The sequence below is a fragment of the Eublepharis macularius genome, chromosome 4 (assembly GCF_028583425.1).
Source record: "Eublepharis macularius isolate TG4126 chromosome 4, MPM_Emac_v1.0, whole genome shotgun sequence".
In the NCBI taxonomy this organism is placed as follows: domain Eukaryota; kingdom Metazoa; phylum Chordata; class Lepidosauria; order Squamata; family Eublepharidae; genus Eublepharis; species Eublepharis macularius.
This window is the reverse complement of record NC_072793.1, coordinates 185,058,943-185,081,454: the sequence shown is the minus strand read 5'-3', so window position 1 is coordinate 185,081,454 and position 22,512 is coordinate 185,058,943. Positions and strand designations below refer to the sequence as shown.

The following is a 22,512-nucleotide window of genomic DNA, read 5'->3' as shown; positions in this document are numbered from 1 at the left end:
GTGGAACGGCCTGCCTGAGGTCAGGAGAGCCCCCACTCTCCTGGCTTTCCGTAAACAATGCAAAACAGAATTATTCAAAAAGGCTTTTTAGGAGAGCTGAATTGTAGAGATGGGGTCTCAGATGCTTTGCTGATGAGTTAGGGACCATAGACTACATCACTATATTGCCTTACATATTATCTGTTGCTTTAAATACGTACTTCTATGCTTTATGTTGTCTAATGTCAGTCCTAGAATTGATTGTGTTCTGATTCAGTATTTCTGCTACTTTGTATTGGATTCTTGTTAATGCTATGTCTTTTAAAACTTGTATTTATTTACCCTATGGCATTGTTTATGGAAATGTCCTTGATACTGATTGTACTAATCTCACACTGTGTAATCTGCCTTGAGTTTCTGTGAGAAAGGCGGACTATAGATAGATAGATAGACAACAATCATATAAAAATTAAGGCCTGTTGTATTTAAGCAGAACCGGGTCTCTGATTTCTGTCTAACCAGTCCCTTGAAAATGTACCAACTTGTAGCTGTGCTCTGCATTGGGATGTCTTCTGTTCTGGTGCCCTGGCATCCGGGCAGTTGCCCCATACAACATCCCTCTTTCCCCATCACTTCACCAGCCTTCTCTTTTCTCACTCATACTTTATTTTATTTTATTTATACCCTGCCCTCCCCATGAATGCGCTCAGTCTACAGGCACTTCCAAGGCCACTCCGCCCTCCCAAAGCCCAACAGCTGCTCTTTTTACAAGTCACCATTTTGAAGGTTCCTGAGACACGCAAGCGGCACAACCGAGCTCTGATTCTCTGTGTATATGTGCACTAACATCACAGCCCTGTGTTACTGACTATAGCCACAGAAAACTCTGCAGCAAGGGTGCCTCGGGACCTTCAAGTGCCTCAGTTGGGAAAGGGGAGAGGAAAGAAGACCAAAGCACCACACCTGCACCTGCTCACAATATCCACCACTCAGTGAGTCACCCTTCAAAGGCACTGCATGCAAACCAACTATGCATTATGACCAAGCCAAAGTTGCTTGAAAAAGTGGATGCCCACCCAAACTGAGAAATGCAGAAAGCTATCAGCACGGTTAATGGAAGAAAGCCATTTAAGTAGTACCCACCAATAACATGATAAAGATAACAACAACAACAATTTGGTCTAGTAGGTAAGAGCATGGGACTCTAATCTGGGGAACCGGGTCTGGTTCCCCACTCCTCCACTTGAAGCCAGCTGGGTGACCTTGGGTCAGTGACAGGTTCTAGGAACTCTCTCAGCCCCACCCACCTCACAGGGTGATTATTCTTGTGGGGATAACAATAATGACATACTATGTAAACTGCTCTGAGTGGGCGTCAAGTTGTCCTGAAGGGTGGTATATAAATAGAATGTTGTTGTTGTTGTTGTTATTCGCTTCTGAGATGAGATGAGATTGGGCTACACCAGGCCACCTTCCCTCCCATGATTAAAATAGTAGTAAACAAAAACATGCAGGAGAAAGGTGCTGGACAAACTGTGATACTTCCAAGATTAGGTTTAGTACCTACAAACACAACATTTGCTTTCACACTGCAAAGTTATTTCAATTATTTTCGGTTCATAAAATCCAGGGGCAAAGATTACAAAAGGCAGGCATCTACTTCCAGGAACTTGTGTTCAAGTGAGGACAATTGCATGGAAGATCCTTTGGAAATTTAAAAGTTCAAGTTTGCACTGCCACAATCCAGGAATATTTGAGAAAAGAAGAACATTGACCTCAAATGCGGTATTCAAAGAAATACTGTAATTTTAAAAAACAGACTACAGTCTGTTACAAGCAGCACACACGAAAACATAGAAGTGAGCAACTGTCACAGATAGACGCATAGATAAACAAAAATACCCACAAAGAATAAAATAAAAGAGCAAGTCTTCAAACAATCTGTGCGCTGAATTGAAGGAATCCCTTCTGTAAGAGGACGTTGGGCGTTTCTTGTCCCCAACATTTTACGCAGGTCGGCTTGTGCACGATCTCCAGGGGTTAAAATGAGAAACACGAAGTCCTAGAGAGGGACATGGGGAGGGGGGAGGGTTCAGGGGGAAAGCCTTTTCCTTTCTCCCCCCACCCCCCCGGGCTTGGAGGAATCCGGTGAGCTGAAAGGAGCTTTTAAGGAAGAGAAGGGCGAAATATGGGGCGGGGGCTGCAATGCACGATCAGAAGCTGAGAGAAGGGAAGGGGAGCAGCAGGGGTGGGGGGATCCCCCTTCTCAAAGGCCCCTCCTGCACCACGGAGATCCGCTCTCCCCTTCGTGTAGAGCCGGGAGGCCCCTACAGTAGGTTGCAGGGAGAGACCCGCGGCCCGGATCTTTGGAGGTTGGACGGGGCTCAAGTGGCTGCAGGTTCCAGAGGCGCTGAGGACGGAGGGGCGAGCAGGGGCTGAGGGGGAGATGTTGGGGGCGGAGGGAGCAGATGATTTGAGGGAGGGAGCAGGTGCAGGGGGAAGGAGTAGGAAGGAATGGGGTGGAGGGGATTTGGGGCTGGGGAGATGGGGCTGGAGAGGGGGGGAGTCAAGGACTGAGGGGCTGGGAGAGATGAGGGGGGAGAGGGACCCTGCGGAATCCCAGACCAAATAGGACCCTAAACCAGAAATCCTCCCCGATCGGTACCGAGCTGTTCCTTTTTCTACCATGGAAATCAAGGGAGGTGCATTCGACACTTCCCACGTGGGGTCTTTGCCCCCCGGGGTCCGGGGGCCTTTTCCTTGCTTCGTGCGCCTTCTGGGGCTTCCTGGCCTTTCGCGGCTCTTTCCCAAGATGAAGGTTGCAGGAAGGGGCGGAGGGCTGCCTTCGGACGGGAACCTTCAGATTTCCCCAGCCCGCCCCCCCCCCCCGCTGCATCCATTCCCCTGCGCCCCCTCTGGCCATTTCCTCCCCTGCAAAGGGGGCTGTTTGTGGGGGGGGGGTTGGTTGGCAGCTGAATACATCATAACAGTGTCTCTGCCAGTCCTTGGATTTCCCAGCTTTCGCTATCAAAAAAGGAAGGGCGTTTCCTTGCTCAGGGCTGCTTGCAAACATATTCAGGAGGGGAGAGTGAACAAGGCCGGGCACCAAAGCAGCCCGGATTAGAAAATAACCTCCCCCTCCCCCTTGGAGGCTGTTTATTTTCTGCTTCCCAGGCTCTTTTGATGATGGGAGGGGTCCCCTCCAAGGGTTAAAGCCAGAGATCCCAAAATTCCTAGAGAGGCCCATGGGGGGGGGAGGGGGAGGTTGCTGCGAGGAAGCCATTCACTCTCTGTCCCCCCCCCCCAAGAAGCACCTCTGACCTTCAGTGGCTGCTGCCTAGAGTGGCTGGGAGGGGTCTGCTGAGCTGAAAGGGGCTTTAGAGGGGCAGAAGGGGGGATATGCCCTGGGAGGGGCTCCAAAGCAAGACCCAAAGCAGAGACAAAAGGGGGGAAGCAGGAAAAGAAAGCCCACCCCCCACAGTTCCCTCTCCCCCACATCAGCTTCCTGCAAAGCCAGAGAATGAAAGACCCACCGGAGGAGCAAAGAGGGAAAGGCCCAACTGGCCCTTCTTTGGGATCTGGGCCGGGGGGGGGGGGTCAAGGCCGAGAAACAGCAGGAGGACCATGAGATGGGGGGGGGGCAGCTGAGAGAAGCCCCCTCCTGCCTCTTGGCTGCCTTTCAAGCTGGCCCCAGCAGGACTCCCCCCCCCACACGCACGCACCTCGACTCCTTTCAGCTCAGGCTGCTTGGTGTGTGTGTGGGGGGTGTTAGAGGAGCCCCCCCCCCATATTCCTATTTCTGTTTCGAATCCCGGGCTGTTCCCCATAAGTTCTGGCCTGCTCTTTTACTCTGCTGCGGGGGTGGGGGTTAGGGTGGGGCCCTCCAGGCTCCCAGAGAGTCTTAACCACAGTCCTGGGATTTCTTCAGGGTCAGCCTTGCTGGACCAACACCAAGACATGCCCTCCCTGCCCAGCACCCGTATGACTCTCAGTCTCAGGCCGCGTGCACACACGCAAGAGGAGGAGGGGGCAGAGACCTGAGATGCTGGAGTGGGAAGAGGGGGGCTCACTGGATTTGCCGTATTCTGTAATCCCCGTTCCCGAAAGGTAGACCCAAGGGGTGGGTGGCTTCACTCCAGACTGCAATGCAGACACTCGACATGGAATGTGTTTCTGTGTTAAAAACTCCCTGCCACAGAAAAGCACCTCAGCAAGCATAGAAAGAGGGCAGAAACTGCCTCCTTGCAGTGCTAACTTTCTATGTGCAGGGAACATTTCTGTTATGCAGAGAGCTCTTTATAGCTTGATCTTTCCCACCTACCGCCTTGGGTCAGACACTCCGTCCTGTCCTTCCAGGGCTCTGCCACTTGCTTCCCAGCACATTCTGGGACTTGCATGGAGCAGGCCGGAGGGGCTGTTGGGCTTCGGGGTGGTGCGACCTCAGGCAGGGCCAGGAACTCATTGCCCCCAAATGGGCTGGGAGGAAGCATTTCCGGGAAGGGGGGGGGGATGACTATGGAAAGTGGAACTTCCCGAGTAAAAATTCTCTGGTTTGGGGTGAGAAACGTTGAGTCAAACACTTCTCAGCCTCCTACATCAAATCTGGAATTGTGCCCAGAAGCCAACCCAGAGACGAAATCTGTGAATACCAAAAATGGCTTCCCACCCTCTTTCTTTTTCTCACTGCAAGGCCGTAGGGAGAAGACAACTTTGAGGCCTTCTCCGCCATCTCCATGTGGTGAAGGGAAAAGGGCCGCCATGCAGCCAGCTCAGGTAAGGGGGGAAACATTCAGTGGAGAGCAGGAGAGCTCCCTGGTCCGTTTTAAGCCTCAGAGGACTGGGCTCCTTGCCCCTGGTTCTGGCACTGCTCATGCCAGGGGGAGGCAGGAGAATAGTCACCCCCCACCACCACACTGCGCACCTGCTTTCCAGCGATGTAAAGAATTGCTTTCCTCTTCTTCCAGGGTGAGGTTTGCTTCGAAGAGGTGGCCGTGCGTTTCACCCAGGGGGAGTGGAGCCTGCTGAGCCCGGCCCAGAGGTCCCTGTACAAGGAGGTCATGCTGGAGAATTTTGGCCACGTGGCCTCTTTGGGTGAGGACTCTTCTCTCCTGGGCTGCCTCCTAGTTGCTATGAGGAGTGGCTGCAGAGAAGGCCTTAAGGAGGAAGGGCAGGGCCAGGCAGTCTTCCCTGGGCCCAGTGGCGGGTCTCTGCCCCCCCCTCCGTGCTCCTTCCTCGGATGTGGGAGGGCTTCTGGGTCCTCCCTGCAGAGTGGCAGCCCCTGCCTGGCAGTCCTGTCCCTGGTGTGCGTGAGAAGAGGTGCCAAGGGATGCCTGGCTGGAGGGTGGGACGGTCCAAGCAGGGGGTCTGCCTTGCTGCCTCCTCTCTGGGCTTTTGCCTTCCTGCGCTGTGGAAGGAGCTCCACTTGGTTCTCTGCCACTTAGTGTTCAGCAGGCTCGTCAGTCTCAGATGGGCAGGGAGTAGGCACCAACCTGCTGGTGCCAGATGGAGGCTTCTTCACCCCAGGCTGCACTCCACTCCACCCCTCTTAATTGCCTGTTGTGTATTTCTGGAGGGACAGTCAAGGTGGCTTGGAATTGCTGGATTTCTGTGCACACCAAAGAGTTATAACTTTGTGGGGTTTTTTGATAAACAGGACCCCAGATTGCCAAACCTGACCTCATCTCCTGGCTGGAGGAAGAGGAAGAGCTGTTTCTCCCATTCTCTGATGAAGAGGAAGCATTTGCAGGTAGCTGCTTAGATCTGTCGTGGGACTGTGTGTTGCCAAGGGAAGGTTGAATTCCACAGCATTCTTTATCCTCACAGTTGCTTCAGAAGAACGCTGATGAGTTTTGAAGGCTGTAGATCTTGAAGCGCAAGGGTGGCGTGTTGCACTTTCTCCCTTCAGGGACTGTGAGCTCAACCGCTGCCTCTCCCTCCTACCACTCTTGGAAAGCTGGTCTAAACGCGCATGGCGTGCTTACAGAGGTCAGGCCTGGGGCATTCAAAATACAAATGAACAAGGGGGGGCATTGCAACCATATGTTGTTGTGGAATGTGTTGGTTTTGAACGCCTGGAGAGTTCCCCAATTTAGAACAGATCTCCAAACTACAGAGATGAATTCCGGTGGGAAAAGTGGCTGCTTTGTGGGGTTTGCTGTATGCTAGTAATCCATGCTGAAACCCTTCCACTCTCCACTTCCTCTACACCTCTTTAATCACCAAGAAGTTCCAAACATGGAGTTTAAAAAAAAATTATTTACATTATTCATAGTCTGCCTTTGTCACTGAAACTCAAGACAGATTACATAGCATTGTCAATATCAAGTGTGGCTGGGACATCCAGTAAACAATGCCATCAATTATAGCAACAGTCAGTATTCAGTGGTATAGTCTACAGTCCCTATCCTTTACCAAATCATTCCTCTCAACCATTTTGGTACAGTAAAGAACTCCTACCTGCATAAAAAAGGGCTCCTGAATAACTCAGAAGCGTTTGTGTCCAGTGGCTCCTGTGAGACCAACAAGATTTTCAGAGTATAGCCATCTGAGAATCAAAATTTCCTTCTCCAGGTGCCCATTCTGTTCCTTACAACGTCTGGTGGGTATTGTAATTCCTCAAATGTCTGTTGTTAGGGGTGCACAAGTTTTTATTCCTGGCCTGAATACATACCTGAAAAATACCTATTTGGTATTCTTTTTGTTAAAAGAATAAGAAAAGAATCCTTTTGTTAAAAGGAGCCCCCCGGCGCAGCGTGGTAAGCTGCAGTACAGCAGCCCAAGCTCTGCTCACAACCTGAGCTCAGTCCTGGCGGAAGCCAGGTTCAGATAACTGGCTCAAAGCTGACTCAGCCTTTCATCCTTCCAAGGTTGGTAAAATGAGTACTCAGGTTCCTAGGGGTAAAGTGTAGATGAAGGGGGAAGGCAATGGCAAACCACCCTGTAACAAAGAAAACATCGAGATGTGTTTAAAATTTGGTGCCTCAGTTGTCAAAACTGGAATTGTCTGAAATAAGAATAACATTCTAGGTAAAACAGTCATTTTAATTGTAGCTATTCTTTCCAGCAGCGATAGTTGATCTCATCTTAACATATCCCTTTTAATATCATCCCAATTTTGGAATAATGTACAGTTCATATTTGAGCCCCGTGGCACAGAGTGGTAAGCTGCAGTACTGCAGCCCAAGTTCTGCTCACGACCGGAGTTCGATCCTGGCGAAAGCCAGGTTCAGGTAGCCAGCTCAAGGCTGACTCAGCCTTCCATCCTTCCAAGGTTGGTAAAATGAGTACCCAGGTTCCTGGGGGTAAAGTGTAGATGACTGGGGAAGGCAATGGCAAACCACCCCATAGAACGTCTGCCAAGAAAATGTTGTGATGTGACATCCCCCCATGAGTCAGTAATGACTCAGTCCTTGCATAAGGGACTTCCTTTACCATATTTGACAAAGTAATACCCGAGTATTTTACTTTTTTCTCCATTTTAAACCCTGATTTGTTCTCCAATTTTATTTGATCCTGTATTTTCATATTTATTTTTGAAACCAGCCACTGCACCAAATCATTTCAGTTTTAACATTAGGGTTTCAGTTCTCTTTAGGGGGTCCTCCAGAACCAACACCAAATCAGCCGCAAAGGCTCTTAACTTGTAAGTTTCCTGTTTAACCTTTAAACCTCCTCTCATCTTGTCTTATATCCCTGTTCAGGACTTCCGACACCAGTATAAATAACAAAGGTGAAAGTGGGCAACTTTGTCTTGTATCTCTCTGTATTCCACATGGTTTAGTTAACTCCCTGTTTACTACTATTCTTGTTGACTCAGCTGTATAAATCAACTTAGTCCATTTTATAAAGTTTTCTCCAAAGTCCATGACTTCCAAGATCTTAAACAGAAATTTCCAGTTTAAATTGTCACAGGCCTTCTCATTGTCTAGAAAGACCAAAGCAGCTTGTTTTTCATTATGTTCTTCCAAAATATCCAATACTGTTCTTACATTGTCCTTCAGCTGCCTCTTGGGTAGAACTTCACTTTGATCTTCTTGAATAATGTCCTGAAGAATACTTTAAAGTCTTCCAGCCAGTATCATTGCAAACAGCTTATTCTCGTTATTTAGTAATGATATCGGCCTGTAGTTTCTCGTCAATGTCTGATCTTGTCCATCTTTTGTTATAAGTGTTATATTGGCTTCCTTCCACATCTCAGGCATTGTACCCCTTTTGCAGAGGTTCTAAAAGTTCATCGTCTGGATCGTCAAAACACTTATAGTAACTATTTGCAAGTCCATCTGGCCCAGGTGCTTTTCCCAACTTAATCTTTTTTATAGCATCTCCCACTTCTCTTATGGTTATGGGTTCCTTCATGACCTCTTGTATTTTGAATGTAAACCTGGCCCTTAATTCCCACCCACCCCTGCTCCTTTCTTCCCATGACTCTAAGGAAACAAGGGAATCCACCCGGATAGTAGAAAACCAAACAAACAAACAATTCCGGGAATATGTATATAACTAACAGTTTTTTATATTTTTATATAGTGCAAAAGTGCAAAGTGCAAAATATAGTGCATGATTATATACAATAATAAATATACAATAAATACAATAAAATATTGATCTCTCTGTCCCAACATGCAATAAATATGGTAAAAATACAGAATTTGATCCTAATGGTTATGAAGTATATTTTTCAAAGGAACAATGTCCATGAATTAATTAAGATGAAAATGTAGCAGCATGCAGATTTCCTCAGATAGAGCTCCAATGCAGACGTGTGGGAGGCATGAGATGGCAAGCTCCAGTCCAAACTGCAAATAAGTCCAAAAGTGCCGACGGGATTATGCGTGCATATTTATACAATTCCCGTTTCGTATAACATACTTCTTCATGGGCACAATAAATATGGACTGTGAACAAAAGTTAAACGTAGTCAATTTATAATTCAACATACATAGCAAAACTCTGTACATACATTCCATCTACTCACCAGCCCCCACTTCACCGGTAGCTCCAATATTGCTGCTTATACCATTCTGATTTCATTCAATTTCAAAAAGCATGAATTGACAGACAGAAATCATGCATAGGAAAGGACTCTCTTAACCACAAAACAGTAATTGAATGATTGGCCAAATTACAATGAAACAAGCAACAATTAGATTGCAGCACAGACCTCAACACCACTTAAGTCCTGTTCCGATTTTAAAGAGACAAGTAATATCAATTACACATTCAACAAGACAATGCAGTCTATATCCCCCAAATGGGTAAGGCAACGCTGGGCATCCATTAACCCAAAAAACATGAGTAATCCACTTCACTATTGAGTCCTCCTGGTGCCAAACTCCGTACTTTAAAGATCCACCTAGACTCTAGTTGCAACAATTTCCTGGGGCCATCCTGAACACCCTCCCGAATCATATCAATAACTGTTACCTTCAGATCTCTTGGGTTATGCTGAAAACTCAAAAAATGTTGGACCAATGGTGCCTATCTTACCTGATTACGGATTCTCGATATATGTTCCTGCACTCTAGTTTTGAGTGGACGTGTCGTGCTGCCAACATAAATTAAAGGGCACCCACAGCAAATCGCATATATCACATTGGGAGTCCGACATGTACTGAATCCACCTGGAGCGTCTCGGCGTCCAGGGAACAGGTCTTCAAATTTTGTCATCAGGGCACAAACGTTACAATCCCCGCACGGGAAATGTCCCCTTTCTTCCCATGGTCAATGGCAAAGAGGGAGGGGCTTGCTGGAGCTGAATGGTGGGGCGCCATTCTAAGAAGAGGATAATGCGTCTTTCCAGCTCTGTTGGGGAGGGGGGAAACGGTTGTCACATGTCACCCTTCTGTCCAACATTAAAGCAGCAGGCAACTTATAACTTATAACCACGGTCAAGCAATATCCCAACCCCCACCTGTCCTCTTCAATTATATTAAAACACCTCTCCATAATCATGGCCACAGGGTTAACCTTAATTCCTGGTACTCTAGCACAGGTCCATAATATAAAATTATTTTCCCCTGAGCTGAAACATTGATAACCGACTCCAAAGTCAGAAAGGGCAGAGAGACTGTCCAATGCCAAATATCCAGAACGCTGGGCCTCTATGACACACTTGGTGGGTCCAACACCACAGGCAGGAAATCCCCACTGCCTCTTTAGCAGTGCCACAGTTCCCTCACTGACCCGGAAAGAGCAAGTAAACAAGCAATGGGGAAATAAATAGACTGGATTGCGGATGCATGTCAGAGAAGAAGCTCCTCTGACCTGGAGTTTGGGTCAAAGAAGGATTTGTGTGGCAGTAAAATTCCCAGTGAAATGCTGTTCTCCCATTGCAGAGCCAGCTTGAGGTCTGGGAGTGCAGGGGCAAGGCCACAAAATGGACAGAAGGCAGAGGCTGGGGCAGGAAAGCTCACAACTTTATTCATTCATTTGCCATCCTTTCCAGCTCTATCTTTCTGTGTTTCTTTGTTTATAGAATCTTTGCTTCCATTCTAACCCTTTATTAAAACATGATGAGTCCAAGGAAGTATCTTACCCAAAGATAAGCCCCTTCCAAAAAGAAGCTCCCAATCAGTTCAGTTCCTCATATTTATAGGGTTTCAGAGTCATTTCCTAAGGATAACTAACTAGGCTGCTTCTTCTCTGAACTTCTTGGTGAAATCCAGTAAGAGTTCTCCTCTATTTCTAGCCATAGGCTTTCCCCATGTATTTTCAAACACAGCCAGGATCCGTCCCTTCTGCTGAGCGTCCGATTGCATGTTGTCTGAGGCAGCCATTCAGGAAACTGACTTAGTACTCCAAGAAATGTGCAGAAGGGGGTCTTGCAGGGAGGCAATGTGGGTCGAGTGGGAGGGGCAGCCAGGCTGCCCCATATCCCCAAATTAGGATGGGGATGTCCTTAGGATGGGAGGAAAAGTTGCTGCAGTTCTGGTGGGAAGAGCTGTGGTAAAACACCCCTGCAGGCCCTCACTTCTTCTTGGGAAAGCGGGATTTCTGCTACTTGCTTTGGTCGCAAGTTGCTAGACCTCAGCAAGGAGTTCACCTCTATCCAGCATTTGCCCAACTCAGTCCCCTTCCTTGTTTTCAGGGCTGCCTCCATTTGCCTCTAAGAGGTCTACTGTCTGCTTGCTGCTTCGTAGTATCAGAATCCCTCCTTCAAATGAGCCCGGGCGGAACTGGTGGGGACCCAGGGGCGGACCCAGGGGCAACCATTTTAGAAAGAGAGCAGTTTATCATACAGAGCGTAGCATGCGATGGGCACACCAAAAACCACCAGCTGAGCACTGTGAGACTACACCATCTGAACACAGGAAAACCAAAAGCATTAAAAGGCATCTCTTCTGTCCACAATAAACTTAACTCTGTGATGTTTAAAGTGAGCGGCGAACATGACTTGCTGCTTCCAGGTTTATTGTTCTGATTGAAATCATCCTAGATACCTTCTTCCTGTGGCTAGCAATGCCCCACCCAGTCATGTGCTGGGGTATCTCTGTTCTCTGCGATGCTTGCTTTTAATGGCCTTCTCAAAGCAGGGCTCCACCCAGAAGACTACTCCCCCACCCTGCCCCGGAAGGGTTGTCTCTTATCACAACCAGTGTGGCTCTTTCCTATAAATCACGGAGCAGGAAATGTCAGAGATTTTAAGCAACCAGGCCACAGTGCAATGTCTCCATCGTCTCCCTGCCAAGCACTGTCCCAGGGAAATGCTCTTCTCCCTCTAATTTGCCACGTGCTACGGATCAGTCCGTACCATGCAGTTGTCGCAGGACAAGACTCCCAGCCGAGACTTTGGAGTGTGAGTCTAGACCCCGAAGCTCAGTATTCTTGTCTTTTCACCAGCACTTAAATTGGTTTATCCCCCTAATTTCACGTTCCATTTTTTTCTGAGTGCTTCTCCCCGGAATGGCAAAACAACCGCACTGTCCGTTACTTTTACCACAGGGAAGGAGAGATTACTCTGTGGCACCTGGTGTTAAGTCACTAGGCCACAATGAGGAGTTCATCCCTCTCTGGTCTTTTCCCTCTCCTTCCCTTTTACAACTGGCACTTTAAGGCCACCATCTAGCTCAAATCAGAATTGCTGTCTGTCGGCAACCACAGGTAGAAGGAATAGCTGGCACAGGGACTACTAGGTGGTCTACTAGGTGGTCGTTAGCTGTTGCCTAGGGTACCAGTGGCAGAGGGGTAATAGGCAGCTCTTCCCTCCTCCCAAGCTCTGCCCAGCCCCCCTAGCACCGCTACGCCACTTACCAGGACATCTCAGCACAAAGAAAGGGGAAAGGGTCAAATCATACCCTCTTTTCCTTTGAAAACTCTGTGATGTTAAGAGAGAGGAAAACATAACTCAGTTTTCTTGTTAACATTACTTCCCCCCCCATCTGGCTGGCCACCTCTCTTCAGACCTTCTGCCATGTCTGTGAATGGCTGTCCCCTACTTAAAGAGTACCCTTCTTCTCCCCACATTTCCTCACATCAGTCCCTCCTGTAAATTCACTCTGGCAGGATGGCTAAACGTACAGCTCTGATTAGAGATAAAATACTGTTTATTTTCATGGTTAATTGGAAACCCCAAATTGATTTTCTACATAAAACAAGAAAAAATGAATTGATGATTTGTGGATTTGATCTCTAAGAAGATAAACTTGGGAAAATTAAATAGAGGGGGTGTGTGTATTGAAAAGGTATTAAAGCTACAAGTGCAATGTTTTTAAAGCTATAATAGGTGTTGTAGAGGAAAATGCAAAATGAAATATGTATTATTTTTCTTTGTTTTTCCTTTCTTTAATTTTTGTTTTTCTCTTCTCTCTCTCTTTCTATTCCTTTTTCTTTAATTTTGCTTTTCTTGGCCCCTTTATTGGGCTTTTAATCCATAAAAATTATTATTATTAAAAATTCATTGTGATTCAATTTAAGATGGAAGATCTCCATTGCACATGCTCTCCCTCCCTCCCTCTCCCTCTTATCCTTGTGGGCTCCATTCATTACCCTATGAATGGCTACTCTGCCAACTTGCTCCTGTTGAAATTTAGAAGGAATTGAGAAGATTAGGGGGAGAAATGGCTGCAGGTGGATGGAGTTTAATACTTCAGCATTCATAACCCTCAAATTACACCAGGTTTCTCTTTCTTTCAGCAGGAGGCGTGTGGGAGTCAGAGTGTGGGAAACTCTTCCATCAAAGTGGAAACCTTTCTTCACACCAAACAATTCGCACAAGGAAAAAACTATATAAATGCCTGGAGTGTGGGAAAAGTTTCTCTCGGAGTGATAATCTTAATTCCCATCAAAGGATTCACAAAGGAGAGAAACCATACCAATGCCTGGAGTGTGGGAAAAGCTTCAGTCGAAGTGGAAACCTTAATTCCCATCAGAGGATTCACACAGGAGAAAAACCATACCAATGCCTGGAGTGTGGGAAAAGTTTCTCTCAGAGTGAAAGCCTTAATTCCCATCAAAGGATTCACACAGGAGAGAGACCGTATAAATGCCTGGAGTGTGGAAAAGGTTTCAAGCGGAGGGGAGAACTTACTGCCCATCAAAGGATTCACACAGGAGAGAAACCATATAAATGCCTGGAGTGTGGGAACAGTTTCTCTCAGAGTGAAAGCCTTAATTCCCATCAAAGGATTCACACAGGAAAGAAACCATACAAATGCCTGGAGTGTGGGAAAAGCTTCAGTCGAAGTGGAAACCTTAATTCCCATCAAAGGATTCACACAGGAGAGAAACCTTATAAATGTCTGGAGTGTGGGAAAAGTTTCTCTCGGAGTGATAACCTTAATTCCCATGAAAGGATTCACACAGGAGAGAAACCATACAAATGCCTGGAGTGTGGAAAAGGTTTTAAGCGGAGTGGAGAACTTACTGTCCATCAAAGGATTCACACAGGGGAGAAACCATATAAATGCCTGGAGTGTGGGATAAGTTTTAGTCGGAGTGATACGCTTACTTCCCATCAAAGAGTTCACAAAGGTGGAAAACCATAGAAATGCTTGAAGTATGGAAGGACGTTATGTCAGGTAAATCAGCTGCCAAAATTAGCAAGCGGTGAAATAAAACTGTGTGATAACGTGTTCCATAATTCAGTACAATTCCATAAAAACTTTCAGAATTGACAACCAAAGGCTAAAAATCCCAGCCACTGCATGTCGCCATTTAGCAGGGGAGGGCAGCGCCAGATCCAGGGTTGCCCATGCCCGGGGCAACCCTTGGCTTACTGCCTTGTGCGTGCATGCGCTGCGTGATGACGTCACTTTGGTGATGTCATCACGCAGGGAGGACGGAGGCAGTGTGCAGGGCTGAGAAGCCGCCCACCCCATTCGCCTTCCTGCAGGCGAATGACGTGGGCGGCCTCGCAGCCCCCCGTGCTGCTTTCGCCTGCTCTGCAGGACAGGGGACAGCCGGCTTGCCACGCACCCCCTGCCCAGGCGAAAGCAGCGCGGGGGGCTGCGAGGCTGCCTGCATCATTTGCCTCCCCGCAGGACAGGGGGCAGCTGGCTTGCCAGGCACCCCCTGCCCTCCAAGGCAGGCAAAAGGCAGCTTGGGGGGCTACGAGGCCGCCTGCGCCATTTGCCTCCCCGCAGGCGAATGTCACGGGCAGCCTCACAGCCCCCTGCGCTGCTTTCGCCTGCCCCGCAGGACAGGGGGCGGCCGGCTTGCCTACTCCCCTGCCCCCCCTAGATCCGGCCCTGGGGGAGGGGCAACCCTACGTGTCATGCTGCACGGACTGAATTGCAGAGTGTTTGCACCAGAGTCCCTAGCAAGCTGGACAAGATTCACCAATCACAGAGTGGCACCTCATGACATCCCTCTGAGTGGCAGAAAGGGGCACAGCCAACTCCCGCCCATCAATGCAGCCTCTGGAGCCCCCTCCCATTGGAGTCTTAGATGACAGGGAGGAAAGACCCAGTGTCTGCACAACCACAACAGAGGTCTGTGATGTCAGCGACCATCTGCTGCGTCCCACAGATGAGCCACCTGGGGAAACCATCTTCCGTGCAGAGCCTGAAGATGCCCTGGAATTACACCTCTATACCACAGAGACCAGTTCTGGAGCAAACTGCATCTTCCATAATGAAATGAATTGTAATTATTAGGGGTGTGCACTGAAAACATTACTCTTTCAGTTTCTTATCTGGGGTTTCTGAAGGAACTATGCAACATTACAATGTTTTTTAGGGTGGGGCGTTGCCTGCTTGGATCGAATCCATTTCGTGTTTTTTTCTTATCATGAGTTTCAGCCCTGTTCTTTGCAATGAAGGTTTTCCGGCTCTTTGGGGCAGCTGTTTTTGCACTTAAAACAAAGAACACATTCTTCCCTCTAAACCATCAGTCCACCAAGTTTTTATCTTAGTTATACTATAAACACACACACACAGAACAGACCTAGAAGGCGGCAAATATCAGTGGATACTGGCAGGGCCTGGCAAAGGCATAGTGGGTTGGCGATAGCATTAAAAACAGTCCTGCTTTATGTTCACTTTTTTCTTTTTCTTTAGTGCCAATAAATTATTACCTTTGCATCCCGCTATTGTGTTGGTGTCACATTTCCTTGTGCTTTGCAGTTTTGCTCCCATGATGCGGGGTGTTCTTGCATGAATTACTGCGAATCTCCATTGCCCAAGTGCAGGCAGGCAGCGAGATTGTCCCTAAAAAGACCTGTATTTTTTCCATAACTTTTCCTTTTGCTCTGGACAAGTAGGATTGTTTTTGAAAGGTCAGAGCAGGCGAATGGCTCACCGGATGGGGGAGAAGCAGTCTTAAGCAGGTCTACTCTTGACGTAAGTCCCATGTTATTTAATACTGCTTACTCCCAGGGAAGCATCTTCAGAATTGCAGCCGATGACTGAAGTCTCCATATTTCCCTTTTGGAATGTTGATACGTGGGGAGGGGTCAGGGGTGGAGCAAGTGTTTACCTCTCCTTGCGAGAACTCACCTGATTGACAAGGAGCCAATACCACTGCCTGGGCAGCTGTGGGGAAAAACAGGCACTCCTGAGCATTGCGCACATTCCTCCTTCCCACCAACAGAGTTAGTTAATATGAGACGGGTATTGCCAGGGACCCCCCCCTCCTCCTCCTGTTATAAGGCCTGCCATGGACTACGTCAGTTTCCTGTGTTGCCATTTTAAAAAGATCTACTAAAGACTCCGTTTAAGGGCAGCATTGCCCATGTCTATTTCCTGTTCTCCTTGCTGCAATGGACTGTACAATCTATGCCTGCCTCCTTGGGCATCTATCCCACCCGGGCCCAGTTGCTAGCGGCACAGTGCCAGCCGGAGGGAGTCTCCACGAGCCTGGCCGGGCACCCCCCAGGCTAGTTCCCATGGAGAGGCCCTTGCAGGACGGTCACTGGGTCTGCCCTCACCACTGGGCAGCCTGCTAGCAAGTCCAAGCTGTGCCAAGGAAGAAGCCATGTTCCCAAGCAGTAAAGAGCCAACCTGGACAGTTTGCTTCAAGGCTGCCATTTCGTGAAAGTGAGCTGGTCACGTCCACAATGGCCAGCCTCACCCCGCTCTGCATATCTTGAAAGCCGCCCCGGAATGGAAGCTAAGTGCCGACTGGCCGAGAACACCTAATGGACGCATCTCAATGCAGCCACCGCATTCCAGGACTGATGACATCAAGACAACACCAGCTTCCTGGCAGATCCAATCAACCTGCCCGGCACTCCCCTCCCCTCCTTTGTCCCCACTTCCCGAGGTGTCACAACCTTACAATCAGACACTAAAGTGGCCCATTGAGGGTAGTTGTAGAGCCATCAAGCCTTTGTTCCCTTTTTGAGAACCACAGGGAAAAGCATCTTCCCCAGGGTACGTTTTGGGGTATTTAAGCCGGCCTCCCAGGCCATGAGGTGCGCGTGCCAGTCCTATCCTGAACCTCCTCTCCAGATTTAGTGCAGGCACTAGATACCACCACGCTTCGCTGCTACATCTTTCTTCCACGCCGTGACCAGGTGAGTATACCCAGTTCCGTCGATCTCAAGTGGGCTCTCCTGCAAATGCAACCGGCTCTATCCAAATCTTTATTTCCTAGTTCTTTGTATGTACCTTGTTCGTGTGTGTTATTTTAGGCATACACAACATTATTAGTAAAATACATTTATTAGTCTCGCCTATTTATTGCACAAGTGTTCTGAAAGGAGGACTCTGGTATAGCTGGTCAAGATCCCGTGCTAATTTAAATCCAGACTGCAAGCTAATTCCCACCTATATATCTGACCAGTTTCTTCTTGCCCTCCATGTATCTGACAAAGAGAACTGTGATTCTCAAAAGCTTATTGTGAGCCGCCACCCTGCCAGTGCCGCCAGCCCTGCCCTCGGCCGTCTTCCCGGGCGCTGTTGGGAGGGCTTCCCTCCGCCTCAGAGCCAGGCAGGGAGGAGGTTGACGTCCCCTGCCTCGCTTCTTGCCTGTGAGCTGGGTTCGCTTTCTATCTCTCTCCTCTCAAGTTACTCCAGCCGTCGTCATCTCCTCCCCGGGAGCCCTCGCCTTTATAGCGCCCTCATCCCCCACCCCTTTCCAGGGCAGCCAATCTGCCCTCGTCCCGTTCTGCTCCCTGTGCCTCTCACCCCCGCCACCTGTGCTCATCCCCGTGCACTGGCTCTCTGCCTGCCCATCAAGCCCCTGTCCCGCCCTATTCCTCGGCCGCGCCCAGCCACCCTGGGACTCCACCCCCCGGTTCTGGCTTGGTGACTCCGCTGCTCTTCCGGCCGCCGGGGTGCTCTGCTCCAGTCGCAGCTCCTCTGCTGTTGTGGAGCCTCTCACCGGCATTCCCGCCTCCTCCATGCCCCGCCGCCTCCGTGCAGGGCTCATCTGAGCAGCAGGTGAGCGGCGCTGTGCAGATGGCCTCGGTGGTGGGGCGGCCGCCGGCTCTGCCATTGTCATCTCTGGCCCCTGCCTCCTCCCAGGTAAGGGCCCCAGACCCAGGGGGGGTTGCTGACTCCTGGGCCTGTCCCGGCGCGGGGGGGCAGGGTCCCGGGCTGAAGTCTGGAGCAGCGGGGAGCCGTTCCAGACACTTATGCTACAATAAAGTTGGTTAGTCTTAAAGGTGCTACTGGACTCTTTTTGATTTTGAGAATACAATGGCATTAGAGTAAAACACAAGCTCAGAGCAATCAAAACATGGTCTGTGCCTGTAACAATCATGGCATGGATGCAGGCGTACATGACACTCGGCACCAAAAGTAACGGTCCCTGGCTTGGGAAAATGAAAGGGGCATGGGGAGTTTAAGACAGGCTGTTTTGCTTCAAACCAGTAGTCCTGTCAATTTCTCTGTTAGAGGCATGAACTTGTGATCCCTGAATAAAGAGCTTTAACTCATACAGCCTGGTCCGATGCAGTGAAGTATCTGAGGGGAGGGGTCAGAACCTGACACAGGAGCACTTCCCCAGGCAGCCCATATTTCCTCCTTGCTCCTGAGAAGCAGCACGAGGAATGAATCTCAAGGCTCCAGTTGCTGCACAGAGGCTTGGCTCCCTTTGGCTTATCACTTGCACACCTTTCATGGGGGTAGCGTGACCATTGGAGGATGCTGCCGGGGTTGTCTGGGGAACGATGGAGTGGGTACTCTCAGCAGTGGCCTTACCATGCCTTGCCAGACTTGGCCACTGGCCCAGCTCTCCTGCCGAAGTTCTTAGGGAGCAGACTGGCTGTATTAGGAGTGGAGCAGGTTCAGTATTTCTTCTACTCTGTATTGCCTTCTTGCTAATACTATATCTTTTTAAACTTGTATCTGTTTAACCTATGGCATTGTTTACGGAAATGTCCTTGACACTGTATGGAAGTGTTTTTGATACGGAATGTACTAATCTCATATTGAGTAATCTGCCTTGAGTCTCAGTGAGAAAGGCAGAGTATAAATTATTATTACTATTTATTGGATTTATAGCCTGCCCTCCCTGCAGGGATGAGCAACAAACAAACAAACAAACAAACTTCAGTTTGCATTTGCATGAAGGGGGAACCCCGTGGCCCCAGGGAAATGTGGGGGTGGGGAGAAAAGTGCAAGGCAAAGAAATAAGGGGTGCTGGCGCCAGTCTGGGGTATTAATGGGAGTTGGTTCCAATCTCCATTCAATCATGAACACTCCCTGGGTAACATTAGGACAATTGCTCTCTCTAGCCTACCTCACAGGGTTGTTATAAGGATACAAGATGTAGTGGTTAAGAGTGGTGGGACTCTAGTCTAGAGAACTGCTCCTCCACTTGAAGCCAGATGGGTGACCTTGAGTCCGTCACAGCTTCTTGGAGTTCTCTCAGCCCCCTTGTGAGGAAATACATATAGCTGACTATGGAAGTTCAGTTGGGAGTCTCTGGTTAAAAACAAAAAGAGTCAGAAATAATAATGATATTATGGTGCGGGTCCGCTATAGACCACCAAGCTAGGCAGAGGTTTTGGATGAGACTCCTAGAACAAATTATAAAGTTCTCAAAGAGATGGGAGACAGTGGTCATATCTGTTGGAGGTCTAATTCTGCTAAACATGCAAGGTCAAATACATTCCTGACTTGTCTTGCTGGCAACTTCATTTTTCAGAAGGTGGAGAGGGAAACAAAGGGATCTTCTGTCTTGGACTTGATTCTCGCCCACAGGGAAGAACTGGTACTTGAGGTGAAAGAAGCGGGTACCCTGGGTAGCAGTGACCCTGTAATTTTGGAATTTACAGTCTTGGGGGACAGAAAGGCTGTACATAATCAGACATATAGGTTGGACTCTAGGAAAGCACATTTTAACAAACTGAAAGTTATGCTGGTTAGAATCCCATAGTCAGAAAGGCACAATCACAAACGATTCCTATGAGGAGGAAAAATGGGAGGAGCCTAAAGAAGCCAAGGTGGCTCCATAAACAGCTTTCTAATGAGTTGAGAAATAAAATTAAGAAACGGAAGGAGGCTCTTATAACCAAGGATGAACATAAACAACTAACCAGCGCTTGTAGGGAGAGTGTTCGAAAAGCTTACGCTCAGTATGAGCTTAGGCTAGCAAGAGATGCTTAAAAAAACAAAAAAGGGTTCTTTGCTTACGTTCAAAGTAAGAAAAACAGCAAGGACATGGTAGGCCCATTGCAGGGACAGGAAAGTGAAATTGTAACAGGTGATAAAGAGAGGGCAGAACTGCTCAATTCCTACTTTTCCTCAGTCTTCTCCTGCAAGGTAGATGGTGCTCTACATGACAAGAACAGTGTGGAAGGGAGTTACAGCCTACAATCGGCACAGGGACAGTACATAAACGCCTAATTTCTTTAAATGAAACTAAGTCCTCAGGGCCAGATGGATTGCATCCAAGCGTACTAAAAGAACTCGCAGATGTAATTGCTGAAGAGGTGAAGTGCCAGAAGATTGGAGGCAGGCAAATGTTGTCCCCCATCTTCAAAAAAGGGAAAAAAGGAGGATCCGGGTAACTATCAACTCGTCAGGTTGACACCTACCCCTGGACGTTTTAGAACAAATCATCAGTCAGCTCTTGAACATTTAGAAAGGATGGCTGTGATTCCTAAGAACCAGCATGGGTTTCTCAAGAACAGGTCATGTCAGACTAAGCTTCTCTCTTTTTTTGAGATAAGGGGATCAGGAAATATTGTAGGCGTAGTTTGTCATAGTTCAGCAAGGCTTTTGATAAGGTTCCGCATAATATCCTTGCTGACAAGTCGGTAATTGGTTTGGATCCTAGTACGGTTAAGTGGATCTATAACTGGTTGACAGATTGCACCCAAAGAGTGCTTGTTAATGGTTCCTTATCCTCTTGGGAGAAGAGTGACAAGTGGAGCGCCTCAGAGATCGGTCCTGGGGCCTGTTCTGTTCAAGATTTTTATAAGTGATTTGGATGAAGGAGTAGAAGGAACGCTTATTAAATTTGCAGATGATACTAAGTTGGAATGAGGTAGCAAAGTCAAGATACGGGATGATCTTGACAGGCTGGAAAACTCTGCTAAAAAAATAAAACGTTATAAATGGAATGTTACTTTAAAATGAATTTCAACAGAGAGAAACGTGAAGTTCTGCAGTTAGGTAGGAAAAATCAAATGTATAATTATAGTTGCAGGAGACTTGTCTTGGCGGTAGCATTTTCGAAAAAGATCTAGGGCTCTTAATAGACCATACACTAAATATGAATCAGCAGTGTGATGAGGTAGCTAAAAAAGCAAATGCGATTTTGGGCTCTATCAACAGAAGCATGGTGTCTAGATCACACAAAGTGATGGCATCCCTTTACTCTGCCCTGATTAGAGCTCACCTAGAGTATTATGTTCAGATTTGACCACCGCAATTTAAAAAGGATATAAACAAGCAGGAACGTGTCCAGGGAAGGGCAATGAAGATTATTAGGGGTCTGGAGACCAAGTCCTCTGAGGAAAGGTTGAAGAAGCGCGGTATGTTTAGCCTGGAAAGGAGACAACTGAGAGGTGATATGATAACCATCTTCTAGTACTTGAAGGACTGCCATATAAAGGATGGTGCAGAGTAGTTTTCTGTTGCCCCAGAAGGTTGGACCAGAACCAATGAGTTGAAATTAAATCAAAGGCATTTTCAGCTAAATATTAGAAAAAACTTCCTGACAGAGCAGTCCCTCAGTGGAACAGGCTTCCTCGGGAGGTGGTGGGCTCTCGTTCTTTGGAGTTTTTAAAGCAGAGGCTAGATGGTCATCTGACAGCAATGCTGATTCTGTGAACCTGGGCAGATCATGAGAAGGAGAGCAGAAAGGGTTACATAAGAGCATAGTGGCTCGTGGCTCCTTGTTGCCATCTTCTGGGCATGGAGCAGGGGTCACTACGGGTGTGGGGGGAGGTAGTCGTGAATTTCCTGCATTGTGCAGGGGGTTGGACTAGATGACCATGGAGGTATCTTTGAACCCAATGATTCTACGAGAGTAAGTTTTCCACGCTCAATTAAGCTTTTTACATAATCCTGAAATTTATATGGTTTCTCCCCCGTATGAATTCTTTGATGGGTAGTAAGTTGTATACTTTGACTTACAGCGCAATCCTATGGCCGGCCCCAACTCCGGCGCGGCTGCACTGGTGGTGTGGCGGCACCGCCGGGCCGGATCCTGTGCCAGCAAAGTGTGGCCGCAGCGGCGCCCGCAGCGGCGCAGAGATGCAATTTTGGAGAACCAGAAAGTGTTGTGGGCGGGTCTGATGCACGGCCGCCGCCAGGCGCAGCCAAAGGGCGCTGTTCCTGACAAGCGTCAGGGGGAGGGGCCAGGAAAGGCGCAGCCTATGGGCAGCACGCGATCCCGGCCAGGCCCCAGAGCAGCAGGCAAACCGCGCCCATGCCGGCAGACTGCCTCGGCTCGTGTGTCGGGCGGGGCTCGCAGTCGGGAAGGAGAGGGGTGGGCGTAGTCTGAGAAGCCTTTCCCCCGTTTGCCCAATGTAGCACCAAGTCCGTGGCGGCCGCGTCCAGAGAGGTTGGCATGGGACTGGCAGGCGCCCTGCCATGAGGAATCCAGGGCAGCAGCCAGTCTCTGGCAGCAGGGGACAGCCCCCCAGTGGCGCCGAAGGGGAGGGCTGGCCTGAGGCCGCCACCAAGAGGCAGACACAGC

General features: G+C 48.6%; 1 protein-coding gene and 1 pseudogene across 2 annotated transcripts; one reads left to right on the top strand and one right to left on the bottom strand.

The window, feature by feature from the left end:
* LOC129328437 (zinc finger protein 208-like) overlaps positions 1-22,512 on the bottom strand; it is a 114,564-nt pseudogene that overhangs the window by 62,947 nt on the left and 29,105 nt on the right.
* On the top strand, positions 4,714-14,374 carry LOC129328478 (zinc finger protein 239-like). Of its 2 annotated transcripts, none has more exons than XM_054977577.1 (4): positions 4,714-4,752; positions 4,944-5,070; positions 5,633-5,725; positions 13,114-14,374. In XM_054977577.1, exons 1-4 carry the CDS (start codon positions 4,738-4,740, stop codon positions 13,959-13,961), a joined length of 1,083 nt encoding a protein of 360 aa, XP_054833552.1. In that variant the 5' UTR covers positions 4,714-4,737; the 3' UTR covers positions 13,962-14,374. The 2 variants fall into 2 exon arrangements, with proteins under 2 accessions (XP_054833552.1, XP_054833551.1); XM_054977576.1 differs by having other exon boundaries at positions 13,111-14,374.